This window comes from Mya arenaria, chromosome 9 (assembly GCF_026914265.1).
Source record: "Mya arenaria isolate MELC-2E11 chromosome 9, ASM2691426v1".
NCBI classification, from domain to species: Eukaryota; Metazoa; Mollusca; class Bivalvia; order Myida; family Myidae; genus Mya; species Mya arenaria.
The window spans coordinates 68,602,173-68,623,691 of NC_069130.1; the positions used below are offsets into that span (position 1 = coordinate 68,602,173).

At 34.1% G+C, this 21,519-nt stretch overlaps 1 protein-coding gene across 1 annotated transcript in view; it reads left to right on the forward strand.

The window, feature by feature from the left end:
- LOC128202768 (uncharacterized) overlaps positions 1–20,210 on the forward strand; it is a 33,559-nt gene extending 13,349 nt beyond the window's left edge. Inside the window, exons 10-28 of the mRNA XM_052903904.1 lie at positions 42–262; positions 423–660; positions 1,394–1,637; positions 1,890–2,075; positions 2,461–2,507; positions 3,533–3,713; positions 4,183–4,330; positions 5,397–5,745; positions 6,122–6,365; positions 7,315–7,483; positions 9,260–9,375; positions 9,553–9,798; positions 11,518–11,670; positions 12,405–12,539; positions 13,500–13,581; positions 15,531–15,765; positions 16,213–16,465; positions 17,091–17,231; positions 18,994–20,210. Coding sequence (XP_052759864.1) covers positions 42–262; positions 423–660; positions 1,394–1,637; positions 1,890–2,075; positions 2,461–2,507; positions 3,533–3,713; positions 4,183–4,330; positions 5,397–5,745; positions 6,122–6,365; positions 7,315–7,483; positions 9,260–9,375; positions 9,553–9,798; positions 11,518–11,670; positions 12,405–12,539; positions 13,500–13,581; positions 15,531–15,765; positions 16,213–16,465; positions 17,091–17,231; positions 18,994–19,285 — 3,680 coding nt within the window. The 3' untranslated portion in view covers positions 19,286–20,210. The remainder of the gene's footprint in view (positions 1–41; positions 263–422; positions 661–1,393; positions 1,638–1,889; positions 2,076–2,460; positions 2,508–3,532; positions 3,714–4,182; positions 4,331–5,396; positions 5,746–6,121; positions 6,366–7,314; positions 7,484–9,259; positions 9,376–9,552; positions 9,799–11,517; positions 11,671–12,404; positions 12,540–13,499; positions 13,582–15,530; positions 15,766–16,212; positions 16,466–17,090; positions 17,232–18,993) is intronic.
- Positions 20,211–21,519: the final 1,309 nt, after the last annotated feature.

Here is a 21,519-nt window from a genome sequence, read left to right on the forward strand (position 1 = left end):
AAATGTGTTTTTTTCTTCATAAATACCCATTGTCTTTCCAGGTTTAATGAATTACTTTACTATGAAAGTCGCCGGTATTGTTGCATCAAAAGGATTAGCTTTAGGCGGCAGAGAGGACAGCTTTTTGAAGGGGAATTCCATGTCTGAACTTCTTCCAGTCAGTACCATTTCCAATGTTGATGCCTTTATTTTTCCTTGGAATAATGTCTGGGAATGGGGAGGGAAGAATTACCCCTATATCTACGCGAATGCAGGGTACAAGGTAAATACGTACATAAATTGCTTTTTCCTTTCTGTTATTTAGCCTCTATCGTTATATTTATTACCACTTTCCTTAGCCTGTAAGGTAAATGTCTATAATTATAACGATAAGTAATATATTAAATGGGAACATTTCAGAATTGCTTGGATATTCTTTTTAGGTTATTCTCTCCCAAGCAACGGACCTATATCTAGATCAGCCACAGGAGCCAGACCCCGAGGAGCGAGGCCTTTATTGGGCAACCAGGTTTACTGACACCAAGAAAATGTTCAAATTCAAACCCGACACTTTGTATGATAATATATTTGAGGACCTAAGTGGAAACCGTTTAACAGAGGCTGGCGTTTGTAAAGATGTTACTATTTGCCCACCCTTGAAGAAACCGCACAATGTTATAGGTAAGAAGAAATAATATAGAATATAAATAGTACGAACTCTTTCTTGTTTATTTCACAAATGTTTTGAAAACCACTCGATAATTTACCTCTATGTTTTGTATGCATCAGTATTTTTTTAAGTTAAGTTATGCTATACTTCGAGTGGATAATCAAATCTATAGCCATGCACGATGTTATAAACATACATATATACTTATATATATATAGTTTACAGAGAATACGATTGTTCATCGTAACAAATCATATGTAAAAACATGTTTAGAATAATGTTCCATGATATTAAAATTAATTAATTACAATCATGTTATAATAACCTACATGTAAACACAGGATATTGTTCAAGACTAGTATGTTATCATTATGCTTCATACTTCTGTAAACTTCATTAAAATGTATTATTTCTTGGCATAATTACCATTTACCAGAAATGTTTATAAGTACGTTCATGTTTGAATCATAGGCAACTCATGGACGATAAGCTAACAGTAAAATAGAAATATTCTATATGCTTTCGATATTGTTCCGCTGTATAAATCAAGAATGTATTACAGCATTAATAGCGATCATGTAGTCCATAGAAGTGAAGTCTGAATATATTTACTCATCAACTGCTGAGTGCACGGCAATCGGCTGTCAACACTCGTATATTTAACAATACAAGTTCATACAATTAGCGTTTTTACTTTTGCATGAACGTGACATCTCCTTAACATGCAATTTTCTTTTTCATCAGGTATCCAGGGGTCCTTGTGGTCAGAGACTCTGAGAAGGCGTGAGGATATGGAGTATATGACGTATCCAAGGTTACTTGCTATTGCCGAGCGTGCCTGGCATAAGGCTGATTTCGAAAATCACCCAAACGACCAACAAGCGTTTGAGAAAGAATGGAGCTTTTTCGCTAAGGCGGTTGGGACCAGAGAGTTCAAGCGCTTGGATGACATAGGAATTCAATTTCGTATTCCTCCTCCGGGTGCTAAGTTAGCACTTTTAAGTTTTGATTACTGTTGACATTTTTGTCATTCTTTAAATAGAAAAGCGATTAAACACCTGCAAGGGTATCATTTACAGTGTTGCACTAAAAATAAAGAGTATTAAAATGCAATGATTATTTTAGTGCATATCCCAGAACAGAAACGTTCATATATTAAGATCGTTATTATACCACTGAGAGTATACATGTCAGGTTAATGCCCATTAAACGACTTGGCCCATTCTGTTTCATACACAAGGAGGTTGGACAATGGGCACCTTCAAGTATCTACGACCTATCCCGGTTTTGGAATTGAGATAAGTATCAATAAAGGACTAAGCTGGGCTGCAGTTGGCGAAGATGTCATAAACAACGCAAATAAGGGTGTTTTGCTTCCAGAAGGCGCCACTAATTGGACTACATTGCTATTGCGGTCCACTTTTAGGTAAGTACTTTACTATTTTATGCAATGACCGGTTAGTGGCGTAAACTATATTCAGTCCTTTTTTATTCGTTAGCGTTTCACAGTGTATGGCACTATACATAAGTTATAAGTTATACAGGTTATATACATAAGTTTGTAGTCAGAGTTTTTTAAAGTTGACTTTGTTGTATAACTTTCATGTTCAATACTCATATTTACTGATGATGACACGTTATATTCTGAATGTTTCATTCGTTCATGGCACTATATAAACGATTTTGATATGGTTCTATCCATAATTTTGTATATATTTTAAAGTTTTCACAACTTCAATGTTATCCAATTCAAAACTATTCACTGATGTGAACACGTTATGTTTTCAATGTATTATTTGTTTATGTTTCAGAAATGCCAACAGGATTCGATACAGCCGATCTGTAATTCTTCGCAAAGGTCAATAATATTTGGGAGAAAGCAGAACCTGTTTAAATGAAATAAAACCTTTCGTTTCAATTTCCGTTTTGAAGAAGTTTATAAGGATATAACGAATAAATTTTCAATATTGATTAAGGTGGTTTTTTGCTACTTAGGTTGATTTCTGCATAGTTGGATATCCGAATCTTAAAAAGTCTACGAAGCCGAGTATAAGTCTGACCTCCAGATTAAAATATATATGTAATAATTTTACATACATACAGAGCAGATTAAAACTATAGGAGAAACCATTAAGTGTAAACAAGGACAAACTCTAGGGTTTACTTCCGGAAGGTAATAAGCAAAATAGAAAAATTTCAGGTGTATGAACCGAGGAACCGCCTAATGGTTGTTTTGTAGTAAGAATTACTGTCACTCACCCAAAATGTCGTTGAGTCGAGCCCGCGTAATATAGAACTCTTGAAAAGGACACCTTGGGCGGTATTCAATTAGCACTTAGTGAATTTCGTACTTTTTGACATCGATTAGTTTTATTACATCAGATTTATGCATATGCATATATTGTTTAGACCATGTTTTACCTTATTTTCATATTTTTAGTCTACAAACATTTTACCTTTTTTAAATTTAAATCAGAAAGTAAGTTGAAAAATGATACTAGGATGCTTATTTAATATGGCCCCAGTAATAGCTCCTACATAGGAAACGGCATAGTATTGATTCATATAAGGTTACAGCTTTCAGTCAATTTACCTTACATAAATAAATATAAACCAACGGGACAAAATGGTTCGACGAAACTCTTTATGCTATTCGTTCATAGTGCAGTTATTATAGTGCAGTTAGTAACTGTCTGTTTTTTTCCGGATCATTAGACCCATTTCAATGATCATTTAAAAAGAATTACCAGTAGGGCCCGTGCTAGAAGATGTACAAAGTATAACATTTATCGTATCTTAAACACACGTTAATTGAAATAAAAGTATCTACAAGGAATGTAAATGATGGAGGAGTATATCTTCCATAGTTTCTGTTTATTGTAGAGAATACTCGGTTTTCCAGTCAGCAGATAGTCGACTACATAGCTGAAAATCTCCAAGTTAAAATTGCAGTTGTGGACAATCTTGAAAAAGATGCCGATGAGTTTGTTCTCATGGAATTGGTTTTGGCGAATACAGGCAGTCAGGATATAGAAGCTGGAAATTGGAGGATTTACTTTTACAGGTTTTGCTTTTCACATCGCCCTAAGTAATGTAATTCATTTGAGATGTCACAGTATCAGTAAATACATGTCTCGAAACTTTACACGATTGATTAACCTGGTACCTGATATTTTTATTTTTATGTATTTTTATTTTCTTTCTAAGTATACTGTATTTAACTGGTTCATAACTTGATTGTGTTTTGCGCTTCCTGTTGTTGATTTAAGACAAACTTATATACGTAATGATTTTAGTGTTATATTCAGCAAAATATAATTATGACATTCATTGGCTGAATTCCAATCATGGATAAAAGGCAAAAAGTTTATTTCAGTGTAAAAGTGCAATATATTTCACTTTGTCATCACCAAGATTTAGTATATCTGTCGTGGTTGTATACTCGTTCGTACTCGGTAAAATATACAAGCGTCTTAACTGAAACTAACGTGTTCCCTCTGTACACAATTTTAGCTTTATCTGTTATATTTCAGTGTATACGGCGTGAAAATCGGAGAACGATTAAAATGCGGTCTGACTGTAGGTCACGTGGATGGTGGATTGTTCTATTTCGAACCTACCAGCGGCTCTTTTCAAGCAATTCCAGCGAACAATAGACAAACGCTTACATGTCACTATAAGGTATCAAAACCATTCTATTAATATAGCGGGCTCTTCTTGCAGATTCATGAAATAATATGTTAACAGTTGATGTCTAATACTTCTGTAAGATATTAATATCACTTGAAAGATTTGTATATGCTGATTTGAAGAAATATTTATGATATATTTCATGACCGTGCAAGGCAATATAAGTATTTTGTAATTAATGTTTTACATCGAATGCCAGTTTACTTCAATGTAGATACATATATCTTAATTGATATCGAAAGTGTAGTGAATGGTACAACAACGGGTTCACTTTAGGGTTAAATTCTTTCGGGGAATTCCCTATAATTCCTATTATCATCTCGGCTGAATGGCCAGAGAATCCGGTTTGGGGTAAGGAGGTTATAATAGTAAACTATTCGTCGAGTACTTTACAGACTTGACGGCGCTCACTATGTTTTCTATCTTTAATAATGTATCGGTTCCTGGCATCGTTTATGAAATAGAACGTTTTGTTTCTCAAACTTTTGACAATTTAATCTGCGGGATCACTCCACTAGCGAATGTTCAAAGGGGTATACGAACGATATAAAATAAATGTTTCACTCGGTGTTTTCACAATTATTTTTGGATAATTTGTTTACGGAATTTGAAGCTATTATTTTTTTTACTGCAAACATAGTGTGACTAACGAAGGAATAAACATGCAAATATATATACACATGCGGATAAACTGAAATGTATTACAATGTATGTTTGGCACCAATTCCATGTGACATTCAAACGATACCAAACTATTTTATATTGGAGCCCCAGCATCCAAACCTAAGGTTAAAGGTTATAGAACGATCAGAGCTTATATATGTGGGGTTGGGTTCCCTAATGTTTGACACACGTTCTACAAATTAATTATTTATAGTCAGTGTACACTAATTATACTCCGTAATTACTGGATTAAAACTGGACGGAAAGAAGAACCGATATTGCTCTTAGCAAAATAGTTGAATGTTGGATAAATGGTGTTTTTTTTTCATTTTCAAATGATCACAAACCATATGGTTTAATCAATTGTCATTGACTTTTGTAAAAATTATTTTAGCAAAAGTACTGGATGGTTAGTAGGACCGACAACATGCCGAACTGGTACGTGTCCGCAGAGGGGATGAAGGCCAAAGTATTAAAAAGTACTGTCGGTGAAAGCTTGAGTTACGTTGGGAAGTTTGACACATCTATGAAATGGAAGCGGTCAAAGCAGGATAGATATAATCCATATACTCCACTAGAACGGTTCACACTATTGCAAAGAGGTTCATCATCGAATAACCCGAACAAACTTATACCAACTCCAAAGAAAGTATTATCAGGGAACATATCAATGGCATTTGATGATATCGAATGGAAGATAGTTAGAAATCGCTTGTTTTCGAAGGAAGTCAAATTTATTGCAGGTACGAACAGAAAAGGTTTTGCAAAATAATATGATTTAGGATAATTTACCTTGCAGGATACTTTTTTACTATTTGGCATGATAAAATGATAAACAAACGGATTCCTGTTTATCGAAGAAGGACACTGATAGTGAAGTAGTAAATCCATATTTAGTAAAATAGTCTTATTGATAACTTAAAACATTCCTTGAAATATCTTGGCCTTTTGTCGAAAGTAAAAAAAAAATATTTAATGGTAGTATACGACCGACAGTTTCCTCGCTTTTGACACCATGATTTTTTCCGTGACCAGTTTGATTTTAGATGAATTTGTGTATTAAGTTTGTGTTATATGTGGCTAACCACTGCATGTATTTGTTTCGTGTTTTGTTTGTAGAATCGTTGCATATTAACCGTGTTGCTAATCCTAAAAGTTTTCGAAAGACAATAAGGTTTGAAAAAACGCATGGCAATATTGGTGGAAGAGAGGCTTATCAGTTATTGGTCGACGTACATACGGAATCAATCGTGATAACTGCACAAGACAATCCCGGTGCATTTTATGGAGTAGTCTCTTTGGTGTCGCTTATAGAAGCAAATGGAGGAAGGATTTTAAATATGTATATAGAAGATCGACCAAGGTAATGTTAACACTTTTAGTGATATGGACGCTTCAATATAGCTTAAATGAATATTTGTTTAATAAAATAAATATTGCAGAATAACATAATTTCGCCACGAAGACTAAATTTCAGTACAGTACGGATAAGAATATCGGATAAGAAATCGTTTTTATGACTTTAACGACTTATCAAGAATATGCGTTCTAAACCCCGGTAAATATTTGTGGCATACCAGCTAACTCAAATGATATACTATAGAAAAATACAAAATTCAGTAAAACATCCTACAAGCATTTAATAGACCAAGGAAACAATAAAAAAAACTTATTATTTTAGTTAAACTGTTACATAGTACTATCTCTTCCATTTTTTACACATTCTTCAGAAAGTTAAGTTAAAAATTATAATCGGTTTGACAAACAAACAAATAGCTGGATTATTTGAAATTGTTGACATTGATATGTTTAGGTATGATATTTTGTATTCTACGATATGTACATATCTTAATTGTTTGTATGGATGTACATTTGGGCAATAGAAAACTGAAACCAGAGTAATGTTTTACCCCATAGAGCTAACGGTCAGATGTATGGTTAAAGGAATATGAAGGATGCTACTTTTGTTATACTTTGTACACTTTGTATGTGTTTATGTTTTCGAAGGGTCTCGTTTCTAGGATAAATGACTACACTTTACTTTAACCATTATATATTTAACAACTATTGTGAAGGAAGCTATGATAGCTTATACTAAGTCACTCTCGTTGGCACGATGTTGCGCGAGAGTAGGGTCTTAAATTGTGGGGGAAACCGGAGTATCCGGGGAAAACCCACTTGTCCGGCTTGGTGACCACTTACGAAACTCACATGCGCCTAAGCCGGGAATCGAACCCGGGTCGCCTTGGTAAGAAGCGAGATCGCTTACCACTGCGCTTTCCAGACAACTGTTTACACTTTAACGTATCCAGGTTTAGTCATCGTGCGGTAATGATCGACGTTGCACGTAACTTCAAACCAAAGGAATGGATTATGAAATTGATGGATGTAATGTCATGGTACAAACTGAACAAGTTACAGCTTCACCTTTCTGATGATGAGGGTTGGCGGATTAAAATTCGAGATCGATTTTTACCAGACGTAAGTTGCTACCTGAACGGGTTCTCTTTTTAAGAGGATTAGATACATTTGAAATTTTAAGGGTATATTTACATTTTAAGACCGAGTCCGCTTCAAAAAGCTTTCCTTTACAAAGGAAACATTTGCTGAAAGTATTGTACATTCGTACGACTACAACTACTTTCTCTTTAATAGGATTCCCTTGCTCTAAGAAGTGTATATGGCTATGCCTAAAATGTACAATCATTCACAAGGAATTTGTTTGCTGAAAGAAGTGAACAATGGGTTACTGAGAAGACTTCTTAATTGTTTTAAGTTGAATTTCGTCATAGTTATTTCTAAGAGAAGTTTACAGTGGAAGACTACTATAACTGCATTTATTCACATATGACTTCCTAAATGAAAGACGTTTTTAATGGAATGTTTGGATTACAATTACTTTTGAAAGAATAATTTTTGTGTTAAAAATGGAAATTAGTTCCATGGCCGATGTTCAAAAAATGCTAGAATCCATGTTTTGCTTTTGCTATTATATGTCTAATACATATACTATGCGAGGTAATACAAAATTAAAACAATATCCTAGTAGTGAAATACATCTTAATTGAGACACAATGATCGGCCTAAATATGAGTTTGATACTAAGGTTAGTCAGGTAATGTAAGGAAAATGATTATATTATCAGTTGAACGAATACCCATCCCGTGCACTTGTTATTGTCATGCAATGAAAACAAAGGAAAAAAAGTAAATCTATTTTAGAACGCATTTATGTAAGACTATTCTCAGCTAATTTGAGTAACATCTATGCAATAACTGGTAGAAAGTTATCCCGTTTAATTAAGTAATATATATGAAGAGTGTTTTATCTATAAGTATATCATTCCTTACCAATTAGGCTTATTTACTCAATTTATAATTGGATTGTTTTATATGCTGATTACATGTCTTTCTGATAATAATACACACTTTGAAAATCCGTATGCAATTCTAACTCTATTTCCTTACTAAGATACATAGACCAATTGTTTACGACAGCTGTACAACCGAAAATGAAGAAAATGCCAATTTTCAAGTAGAACATGTCCTAGATATTGTCATATCGTTCACAAGAAGGATATGTTGCAACGCACATAGTGTGTGGATCAGTAACAAAACTTATGAGGACAATTTTCATGCAGGACAGCCAAATGGTTGCTGCCTCTCCTTTGTCGATGATATTTTTTTTTACATTAGACAGCGTTTTGGTCTTGTAGATATATTTGGGTAAACATTAAGTACTTTTTGTTTCAATAACTGTGTTTCAATAAGGGATCTATTGCTGCATCCTCAAAAAAACAACACTTAAGGGTTGCCCTTTACCTATGCTTCATTTTCAAATTAAACGTCGAAATGTAAAACAGAAATGCAACAAACACCACAATCATCTCTCTGCTTATGGACAAACAAGTAGCCATGCAAAGGATTTCGGCTCGTCTTCAACATCTTTGACGATACTGGATGCTTCTTTACTGTGTTGGCCCATTGATTTAGAGTTGCCATTGACCGCGGTAGTATGATTTGTATTGATAACTAATGGCTGATGATTTATTGTATTCGTTTAGCTATACATAGTCATTTTCCACCATTATAGCACAGTCCTCAAGATATATTCTTTCTTTGTTTGTATACCCGATTCCATAGACATAACATTGCAATGAGCATGTACCAGTACAAATAAAAAAGCAAAGTTGCCAAAACCTAAGGACATCTAGTGTAATGCTACAGTAATTAAAGGTAAAACGTTTTCCATTTACAGATGGTTACGAAACGATGTCACACGGAATACGAAGATGAATGCCTTATTCCACAACTAGGGTCAGGACCAGATACAGATACATCCGGATCTGGCTTTTACACAGAACGCGACTATAGGTATTTTTTCAATGATAATTATTAACGGTAATGTATGAATGTTTTTGAAAAATAAAACGATCGAAGTACGAAAAACATTAACATTAAGGTCAACAAATAAATAATTGACAAGTGGTCTATTGCCAGTTAACAATACATATAATGTTATGACATGACATTTGTACTACTATTACATAGAGATATACTGAACTACGCATCGAAAAGGCACATAGAAGTTATACCTGAGATTGACATACCTTGTCATTCGGCAGCAGCTGTAAGAGCAATGTCTTGGAAATCCAAATTGAACGAACAAAGAAATGAGCATGGTCGTGGTACCTCGAGAGATTTTAGTCTCACTGATGGTGTTTATAATGCGAGTATCTACAGTGTACAGATGTGGAAGAACAACTGTATGAATCCGTGTCTGAACTCTACATATCGGTATGTTTTTATTATAATAATTAATACTTGAATACTGTTAACCAGCATGTTTGATTTGATTCCTGAAATCAAATTTACTGTTCACTTTGACTGGAAAGATATTCATTTATAGCGCCTGAAATAATGTTTATACTTCACGCAGCAAGAATTAGGCCTTATAACAAAGAACATGTGTGCAAAATAATTTGATTTGTTTTATATTTTACACATATTTGTAGTACATTAACGGTTTGAATTAATATGTTACATAACCAGAAAACAAAATCATTATATCCTGTTTTCATTTAGCTATATAGCTATAGTAAATTTGTTTTCATTTCGACCAAAACAAATGTTGTTTTTTTGTATCAACTTTTGGCTACTGAGTTTGTTTCTGTATTGGAATCATCATATAACATAAAAGCACTGAATGTTTTCGAAAGCAGTAAAACATTTTCAATCCCGTCCATTTTCAAAACCGTCAGCAAAGAACTTAAATCTAAATAACCGAGACAACACCCCTCAGGGAAAAGAGGATATGCCAAAACAATGCAAATAAATGTACATTTTGATTTTATAAAAACAGATCAACAGCTCAACGTTATATAGGCCAGCCTAAAGCCATCTGTATTCCTTTAACTTCACTTTATTGAGTTCACTTTTATATTCCAATGACACTATATCTGTGTAATGGACTTGATAACTATTAAAAATTATAAAATCTTCTGCAGATGAGAATTTACAGGAAGGGTTATCGATAAAATTTGTTTGTTTAAAAGAAAAGCAGTCCATTCAGAGCTCCACATACAATAAGCATTGCGGGGTATGCACTGACAACGTCAAGTGTACAGAACAGATTAGGCGAATGCAAATGTATGGACATAACCCGGATTAAATACCAACATAGTCACATTGAGTTATATTTTCCGATTTATATAATGCAGTGCATTTACTTCAAGCGATTTACTCACACTTTTTAACTTTCACCTGTTATAGTGTAAATAAACAGCATTATTGCAAGGATTTTGAAGCGTTTCTACTCAGTACCATTCTATTTTTCTTACTTATGTTTTCCGGTAAAAGAGAGAAGTCGTTTCTAACACATTTGCAAATAAACATTAGCATATATTTCTTTTCAAAACTATGACGAATCGCCACCATGGTTTCAATGATATAAAATGATATTCAAAATAACAATGATAATATCAGACTATGACCAGTGCACCATGTTAACTTCAAAGTGTTAACAATTTTGTTTTGCGATTGAAGACAACCGTGGTATGAATACTAAACATGTTCCGAGGAGGTTACCCCAACCTTTATAAGGAAGATATCTCGATACATATGTGGAGTTTATGTACTGCTTTGTACGTTATGTGTATCGTGATATGGCTTAGCCCTGTGCCTCTTAAAGGGACTGTACTCCGAATTATGAAATAGCGAAAACAAAAAGAAAACTGCCTACGTAGCACAGTGGATACAAAACTGGACTAAAATTTTGGCGACACCGGTTCGAACCCGCTCTCCAACTCGATTTTTTTTTACATTTTGGGTATATTTTTTACAATTATGATATCAAAGAGTAAAACATTTTATTAAATAATTGTCCTGAGATTCGTTACAGAAAAAAGACTTTTTGGTGCCAATCTGGTGTACAGTCCCTTTAACAAGCTCTTCGGTAATTGATTGGCTACTGGACTTGTTCCTGTAGTTTCAATTGTATTCTTGTTATATATTCAGATTTATCAAGCATACCATCAGGTCATTTGTTGAAGTCCACAATGCTAGCAAACAACCCCTGAACATTTTTCACATTGGTGGAGATAAAGTACCGGAAGAGGTGTTTAAAGATTCACCAGCTTGTGCACAGTCAGAGGACACGAAATATCTTAGGTAGTAACTAGTAAGGCTTTATTTCATTGAAGATATTGAACGTCGCCAGTATCACAACAATCCCAAAGGGCTGCTAGTTCAGAACCTTTTGAAGTTAATATCGTTGTTGTAAGATGGGGGTTTTTTGCTTATATATTTAGATATTATACAGGCAAGACTAAAACACTTGTTACGAAACAATTCAATTGTCCGTTCCTCTAAATCCGTCGTATCTCTAATTAAAGTAGGCTCAAATGTCATTTATTTTGCGATTTGAAAACTGCTGCTTACAAAATGTACACGATTGTCTTTGAACTGATCTCGACATAGTCACTGTTCATGATACCATTATGGTTGTAAAAAATGAAACAGTATGATGCTTTTCATGAAACAATTAAGGTATAGCATTTTTTTATAAAGGATGCTGATTATATTTGTTTATTCTGAGGTTGATTTGAGAATGAGCAATGTGTTTGTGCTTTATCTGCCCCAGATGATTTAATAAAGAGCTCCAAACAACACCTTTTATATTAGGATATTGATAAACAGTAAGTGACAAACCAGTGTTAAGACTTCAAATCCTTCAAACATTAATAAGCTTTGTCTATTATATGCCTGGATTAAATATTTGTCATAAATACTAGTCTGAATTCAGAAGAATAAGCTTTCTTATTAAATGTCCTTCCTTAATACTACTCTGAATTGGAGAGCATTAAGCTGATTTTTTATTTTGCTTTATTTTATGTTTGTTTCAGCACTGCAGAACTCCATAAACTTTTTATAGAGCGAGTAGCAAAGATCCTCGCAAAATACAGAGTAAAGCTCGCGGTATCAGAAGACGGCGCTTATGCGAACGGCAAGCCAAATCCCTTAACAACCATTAAACAAGAGTAAGAATAGTCGTCTCATTTTATTATATGCTTAATATTCATATAAAGAACATTACAGGTAATATATGTGTGGCATATTGCGCAATAAACCTAAGCGATTGATAATACTGTGCTGTTAGATAAAAATGTACATTTACAGTCGTGTGTAATAAAACAATAAGTCATTTAATCGAGACAAATTAGGAGTACAATCGGGAATTCAAGTTCATTGGCATGATGTCATGATACAATGATTAAGGCAAGCAGAAGTACCAGGAAAAATAAAACAAATATGTCGACCAGACTTTGTACATAGACGATCACATGTACCCTGGCCGGGAATCAAACATAGGGCCTGTTTCGAAGGAATCGCCTTTCAGAATTTATTCATTTGGTATTAAAGTACTTTCTGCCATGTTTTTGAATATGTATCGACTTTCGGGTGTTATGCAAGATTGTGTGATCCTCTTTGACACTTAAGCCATCCAATGAGATCCATGAATATCCTTGTGATGAGTTGGCTCTTGTGATCGGTGTACAGGTGTCCGCTTCTCACTCATGACGCCGGGCGTTATTGTCTCCCTTATCGTACGTCCGCTGAAAATGGATCACAATAATTAGTTTCTTCATAAGCAAGGAAACCGACTCAAGAAGGACCATGTAAATAAATTCAGAGTTGTTTCCCTGATTGAGTAAAATAAAACCGTATAATAGAAACTTAATAATATCGTTTTCGAAATGTGCTCACAGGCGCTTTATGTGGTATTGTGTTCACGGGGTGAATACTCATACGCTTTGTGTATCGATTACCGAGCTTAAGCTCATTCCCTATGTGTATTTATATCAGGATGCTTGCCAATTCGATGTGTCTATTCATCTCAGGTGTATGCTAATTTTCTATATGTATTATGAACAGAGTGTATGCTATTGGCTATATTGTACAAAAGATGTATGTTGGTTCGATATGTGTTTTGTTCGCAGGGTGTATGTACACTCAAGAAAGAATATGTGGAACACGGACGGAGCGAAGAAACCATCCGAGTTTGCTGACGCGGGATATAAGGTATGGATTATTTCAGAATTTATTTACAGACATGACAATGAAGAACTATGCAGCTTATTTAAAATTTGAATTTCTTTCTTTATACTTAATTTAGTATCATATATATATATATATATACAAACACAAGCTATTTGATAAGTTAATCTTGCTTATGTTCAGTCTTAGGCAAGCGTTATATGTCATATCGTATATGTTTACGTTTGCTTGAGAATTGATCAGTGGAACGTTCAAGTTTGATTTAGTTCACAAAGCATTTGCAGTCAAAAATCAGAGGTGCTACAGTAAAAAGATCGGTTTAGACGCCCAAATAAACAAAACAAAGGTGTCAGAAATGCTTCTATTTCAATGTGACTGCGTAACCAGTAAGAAAATTGATGCACTACTTTTCAATAAATTTATTTTTGCAAATGATATTATCATATTTATTTGCTTATTGGAATGTCTACAGACATTTTGGCACATAATTATTCATATATTCATATAAAGAATATTTATATATCTCAGGAAAATTGACTTTGGATGTAAATAATTTTGCAACAATACTCAACAAAATTTTCATTCGAAGAATTTGCTCAAGCCCTTAAAGCTGCACTTTCACAGATTTACCGTTTTACAACTTTTTTTTTATTTTTTGTCTAGGAAAGAGGAATTGTTTGCGTAAATATCTGCAAACCAATTAAAAAAGATTGTTGACAAAAGATCAGAGCGCTCGAAAATTAATGTTTTATGGCTTAAACCGTTACTAACGGTTTAAGAAAAATGCATATAACATGATTTTTTTAACTTAAATATGAAATTCTGCGAAATATTTTGTCAGCAATCTTATATCACTGGTTTCTATGGATTTTCGCAAACAAATGGCATGTTCCAAGACAAAAAAAATAAAAAAAAGTTGTCAAAATGTTCAATCTGTGAGAGTGCAGCTTTAACACACAAAAACACATGTAACCTGCCATGCTTTATAATGTATCTCACCTAATATCGTGAAGTTCTAAAGATATTATTGAACAAAAGTAATCAATCAGTTGAATTGTGCACGTCTGCTCTCCTTGACTTCCAACTCAGTAACACCGATCCTTTTACCTTAACACCGGTGCACACAACAGTTCCCGCTCGGGAACCGTCACTCTTATATCTCCGGTGGAGCACTCCACAGTTCCTGCTGGGGAACAACCACTACACTTATCCCTGTGAAATAGTGCAGTCATAAATAAATGTAAATGAGGTTTTTTGGCCTTTTCTATCCACTTTTGTTTGAGGACGTTAAGGCTGGTGGATAAAGTCTCAATACAACATACATAACAGGAACAATTCCAGCAGAAAAAAACTCCACTATAATCAGATCACCAAGATGCAATTACTCTAGCAGTGATCCCGTTACCTGACTGTTCTCTTGCGATACTTGACTGACTCTCCATTTTAATGATGCTTATGAACATATGAACAATGTCGTATTATTCATACCTATAACCTATACATGAAATAACGTATCCTGTCTATCTTTTTGTTTTAAGTCAGTAGTGTCTAGCTGTCCTTAAACTAAAATCGACCGTACGCTGACATTGATGTTTTATGTTTACAACATTGCTTCATAAACATCATCACGTCTTTCGGAAGGAAATGGCTGCATCGAATAAATTGCCTGTAAAGACTGTATTGTAAGTCACTTTACATAATAAATGAACAAAAGCGTCGCCATGCGCCATAAAGGTATTGGCTGTTGACAAATCTGCGAACGAAAGGCTTAGAAAATGTTGTTTAATAAAGGTACACAGCCATGTGCATTTAGCAGTTCAATAATTGTTGTCATTGACTGATACTATCAATGGCAAGTAATCATATCCATGAAGCCACCATCTGCTTATCGGGGTTGTTTTATTCAAAGACACCGTGCTTCTAGTGCTTAGAACAACAAAAGGCTAAGTCGTCATTTCATATTTCTCTCCAAGGTGATTTTAGAGTTGGTGACACACCTTTACTGGGACTTTCCTCAAGAGCCAGATCCGGAGGATCGAGGGTTATACTGGGGAACGAGATTTACCGACACAAGAAAGGTCTTTAATCTAATGCCGGATGATATTTACGCAAATGCTGATGTTGATCCGATGGGAGTGCCTGTTAATTTGACCGCAATATGCCACAACAGGCCCTGCCCACAGCCACAAAAAACGGAAAATATTGTTGGTAATACATTTGGTTACCTTTTGATTCGTTTGCAGCTGTTTATGTTCAAAAGTCATCATACAAGGTGTGACTAACCGTTCAAATAAGTTGGTGTTCCAACCAAGGAAGTAGAAAGAACGTAGTTCAGATTTTGACGTATTTATTCATTATTTTTCTAAGAGATCGGTATAAACGTGTATATAAACAGTGCAGCAGAATGATGAACTTCGTGATTAAGGCACAAATATCTAGAAAGTTTTAAGCATAACAAGCTTATTTTATTTAGCCAAATTCATAAAGATTATTTCTTTAAGTTCCGAAACCTCTTAAGAATGTAGATATTACACAAATTACACCAAAACAACGATTGTGTTAGGTTAATTATGTTATTAGGGACCTCGAGAAATTTGCGCCAGTTCTATTTATCCTGCAATTAAGTGAACTAAATGTATCCTATACATTATCTAGGTCTCCAGGCCAAGTTATGGGCAGAAACAATGAGGACAGAGGAACATTTACATAATATGGCATTCCCGCGCATGCTCGCACTTGCCGAGCGCGCCTGGCATCACGCTGATTGGGAGCAAAATAAAGATGACAAAAGCCGACGTGATGAACAGCAGCACGATTGGGAAGCATTTGCAGATGCTTTAGGCTACAGAGAACTGCCACGTCTAGAGAAAGTAGGAGTGTTCTATCTTGTAGAACCACCGGGTATTAGGTATTAAAATATTTTTTATCGCTTTATAAATATAAGTTTTGAGATTCATATAGGATCCATCTTCGTACATGAGCGGCATTTTGTTTGACCCAAAAGCATCCATGTGTTTGTTTTAACAATAATTCTCAGGGGGAACTCTTTGATACATTTGCATTCTAATATGTTCCGGCATTTATAAATATTACAGATAGCCTGCGCTTACAATTTCTTCGCAATACATATATAACTCAAACAAGTCATACAACTTTTGATGACTGTAAATAGTATTTATTTTATGAGTTTTAGCAGTTTTTTTATTCGCATAAGGCTGCAGCCAGAAAATGGCACTTCATAATTATCACTTCAGTTATAATTTTGTCTTATTTAGGTTTCGAGATTAACCACGAGAAGCTATAAATTTATTTATTTCTCATATATTGTGAACACGCTATATGTATAAACACAAGCGTTTCTTCACTACAATTATTGCCAATACTTTCGAAATCAAGATGTTCGAATGTGTAATTAAAATAGAAAATGCTCAAAATTAGAAAAAAAACATGGCAATACCACTGTGTTTGGTTTTACAAGGTTCAGTACAATATGTTCATAAAAATTATAAAGACAACGTTGTTTGTTTTGCAAGGGTTGTTAATAATATTCTGGAAGTCAACACACGATTCCCAAATCATGTTGTGGAAATGTCTTTGGATGGCGGGCAATCTTGGAGGGCGTTTCAAAAAAGAACAAGAAGTGACTCAGCTGGGAACTTCATGTTCAGAACAAGGTATACAAAGTTGATTTATTTATTTTCCATTTTTAATGTCTGATATTTCAATAATCTACTTGTCTCGGTGTTTGTTAACGTGTACCTAAAGAGTTTGTAGAACGACTGTTTAATATATAAAATTATATATATATATATATATAGCAATAGTCTCGGTGTGATTGACACTCAGATTCAAAAGTTGACCTCGGTAACCGGTTGTACACTTTTGAACGCCCGCTAGCACCGGTGAAGCAATACAACGCAATTTTAGCTACTGGTTATAATGGTGCATTTTGTGAAAAATGGTCCGAAGTCATCAAAAATCAGGTGTGTCAAAAATGATAGAGGGGCACATCGACAAATCAGGTGTGTCAAAATAGATAGAGGGGCACATCGACCTCTCTTTCAGCCTCTTTTATTGCATATAATTAAGCCAGCAAAATACAAAACTACACATTTTAACTTATCGATTGCCAGCAAAATGGATAGCGAAAATATAAATCGGCCTTCAGGATTTATAATCATGTTCTTTACCGATATCGATTTCCCTTGTATATATGCACATTTGTAAGAAAAACATATATCCAAACAAAATTAAAATATGGTTAAAAAAAAGATATATCAATGAAATGAAAGTTATTCAATATACGATAGTACCCAATGCTTATATTGTCTACAATAATTTTGAAATGAGGTATTCAAAATTAACATTAATTTAAACAATAAATATCATTCAAGCATGCGTGTCTGAAATGATAATTTACCTTTACAATTCAGTCTTTATATTGCGTAATGAAAGTGTGCATTTAAAACCTAATAACTTAAAGCTAATATAATAATAAGTTAATATGTAAGTGAAACTGTTTTTGTTTTTTCATTATGGTGGGGATGATGTGTTGTTTTTTTATCACTTAGACGAGATTTGTAATAATTTCCTTTAATTATGGTAATATTTAATGTGGTCTTTATTTTGACTCATGTTGATAAAGATTTTCTGAACCAAAAAGACGTTTGAAAGCATCGTCTGTTATTACTTAAACCTTAATTTGATGTTGGTGATAATATGTAGGATCGTGATTTATTCTTTATTGTAGTGACGCACTTCGATTTCAGACATGTTACAAATCATCTATTATGTGCCTTCCTTTTCATACCGCTGGTTCATATTGTGTAGTATTCGGTATGCCGAGTTCTTTACGCCGGTTTTCATTTACAGAGCACACTGTGAAGTGAACATAAATTACAGTAATGAGCTAATCGTGTTTATAAATAAATCGTCAATATTGCAACAATTTTGAAGGATACATGCAAAATATTGTCCAGCTTGCAGCGCGCCGAACCACCCGTATCACATTTTAACCAATAGTGTTTAGTTTTAAGAAGTCATCGGAGGCTCCGGTTCTTTGGCACCAACATTAAAGCTACGAACCGCAGTAAATCATGTATCAAAGATTTAAGTGGCATCTGATAATATACGAAAATCAAATATAGCACAAAACGAAATTAATTTTGAACACATTGCATTGCTGTTGATGACGTGGCACGTTCAACTGGTTTTTAATGCATTATGGCCTCGTGGTAAAAAAACTGGTGTGCCTATTTTTTTATTATTACCGTACAAAATATTAAATCTCATAATGCGGTATTCTCAGCGTAAATAATTATGTTCTTATACTTTGTGCAATAAATAGATTTTGCACATGACACGTTGAAAAATACTGCAACCTGACTTCAATATGAACTTAACAAATCGTTATATCATTGTATATTTTTTTCATAGATCCCCAGTCCTTGGAAGAACCAGCCGAGTTGTCACTTTGAATGGGACGTCTCCAGGACATGGACGAAGGACCGGAGTTGATGGTACGACTCGCACGTCAAAAACCACTGAACAAATCAGTGCAGCTGAAAGTACGACTTACAGGTCCATTACCACAGGAGGGGGCAGTGAAGTGGGCAACTTGACTGTTCATCGTCTTCCTTCATTCTTAACTCGATATGCGGACCGGTGGAGGTCTTTGGGGTGGACGGTGGTACACTGTGGAGGTGGTGTATGCTCTGTTCTGCTGTGAAAAAATAAAATGCCCTTTAACGTTTACAGAAACAACAATAAATCATTACAGACCTTTGGAAAGATGCTTTTTCTATATAGTTTAAAATTCGATCACGTTGCGAATTCACACCTTTGTTAAATGATATAAAACAAATGCCATGTAATCGGGCAGGATTTATATCATCATATCATTGCGATGAACATTTTTTACGTTTTTGAGATCTATATATATTGTGGATAGTAACGTCTGCGATGCCAATGGCAGCTAAGAGTAATTTTAAATCTTACTCGTAAACTGTTTTTCTTTACTTTTAATTGAAACTGCTTGAATACACACTTATCAACTTAAATGACGGTGTGGCAAAGAAAATTAGTTCAAAGATAATACTCCATAAGTCGCTTCTCTTAATTAATGTCTTACAAAATTACACTTTGTTAAATATAAATCCTTAACTTTTTCAATATAATGATTTGTGTCTTGAATGAAAATAGATTCTTACATATGCTCGTGCTATAACCAAACTGCCGACATTTCATCCTAAGAATCTATTTTTTTATTATGTTATTTTAAAATACTTTCCGAACTTTTATAGTATGTTAGGCTTGTTTATATATATCATATAAGGAAGCTTTACGATTATTTTTCTCAAATTTAAATGATAATTTAATTCAAACAAGTCTATATGTTTTCATGTGGAACATTTCATTAGCTTAAAATATATTGTTTTTAAACATCAGATTATGATAGTACCTCACAGAGCTATTTTTCTCAGTAATTCGCTTTAAACAAAAAGAAATATATTTTAGCCTTTCTCAATGTATATGGCGTTATCACTTTTAAGAATAAATTCAAGGTTCATTTCTTTGCTTGCCATGCCTCTTAATTTTGTGATAACCGTTGAATGAGACATCATCACATGAAAAAATAAACGTTATTAAAAGTATTTGGCGTTTTAATACCGTGTGCCATTAAACGGGGTTTATGTTTAAAATGTTGGCCACTGAGCTTGTGTCTGTAGTTTTTCACATGAAGTATGAAGCCATGACTAAGTTAAAATTATTTTAGCAAACCTTCGAAGCCATTCGGTTCAGGGAAAAGTATTACTACGTTATCTTGTACACCCTGAACGTTGTAAAACATATAAACAAAACGTTATGTTGCAACCGAACAGTTGCGGTAACTCAGAACAAGACTCTCCCAGAGATTCTATAAAATAGGAGCCGACACCTGGATTAGTTGTAACATCACTAGATGACAATATAATTTCAGTGATCCACAATTCAGCTGCCAAAAGTGAAAAAAATGGTAATTAGGATAACAAACCATACTTAACTTGCATGAAAAAACAACAACCTTGTTAGGTCTATATTTTTGGTCAAGCGAGGCGTTGGATGTTGGACACGAGAAAATAAGTTAATTTGATGAGAATTATAGCCCTTCGTCATACAAACAATCGAACATGTAAAACACGAAATCTAAAGAAACACAGTATTATATTACTGGTTTCATTGAAATTATTTAATGTAAACAGAACAATATGGAGGGTGCTAATTTCTACCATTTAGATATTTTGTTATTAAAACATGGAGATGTAAAGCAACAAAAAGTAAAGCGTTTTTTCACTGGTTATTGCTCAAATTATTTCTTATTTTCATTTCAAAATATATATATAGCAAGCAGTCGTATAGTGTGTATACATAGCTTACATGAAATTCATCCTCTCTGTATCTCTTGTCACAAACTACACATAACCGTGCATGTTTTTTTCTCGGTTTATCCGAAAGTGGTATGCTTTCGATACACTAAGCCGTATATAGCCGTAATAATTTGAATAATAATTTTTCGTTCGATTAATGGTGGGAAAATACGTATTAGCTTTGTCTTTAAATTATTGAACTACTCATAGGAATAAATGCGTTGCTGAATACAATACGTGGTGCTGTTGTTTTAATTCCACCGATTTTTAGCAAAATCGAAAATCTTGCTCAACACTATAGCTTATTCACCAAACATAAACCACACTAGTTATTGAATTAAAAAAAGGAGTTAAAATGTTCTTCACCTCAACTTCTGAAATGTACTAACGTTAGAAGTATTTTAATTGTCGTTGGTTCAAACCATCAACTAGACTGTACGCCACAAGCTCAGATTTACTTTTTCTGATCTTATTTTGCTATGTTTTTCATTTTAACCGCATCTTTTTTAAAAAAGACTCGTTCACTTAATATAGGGTACGACATCAACAAATATAA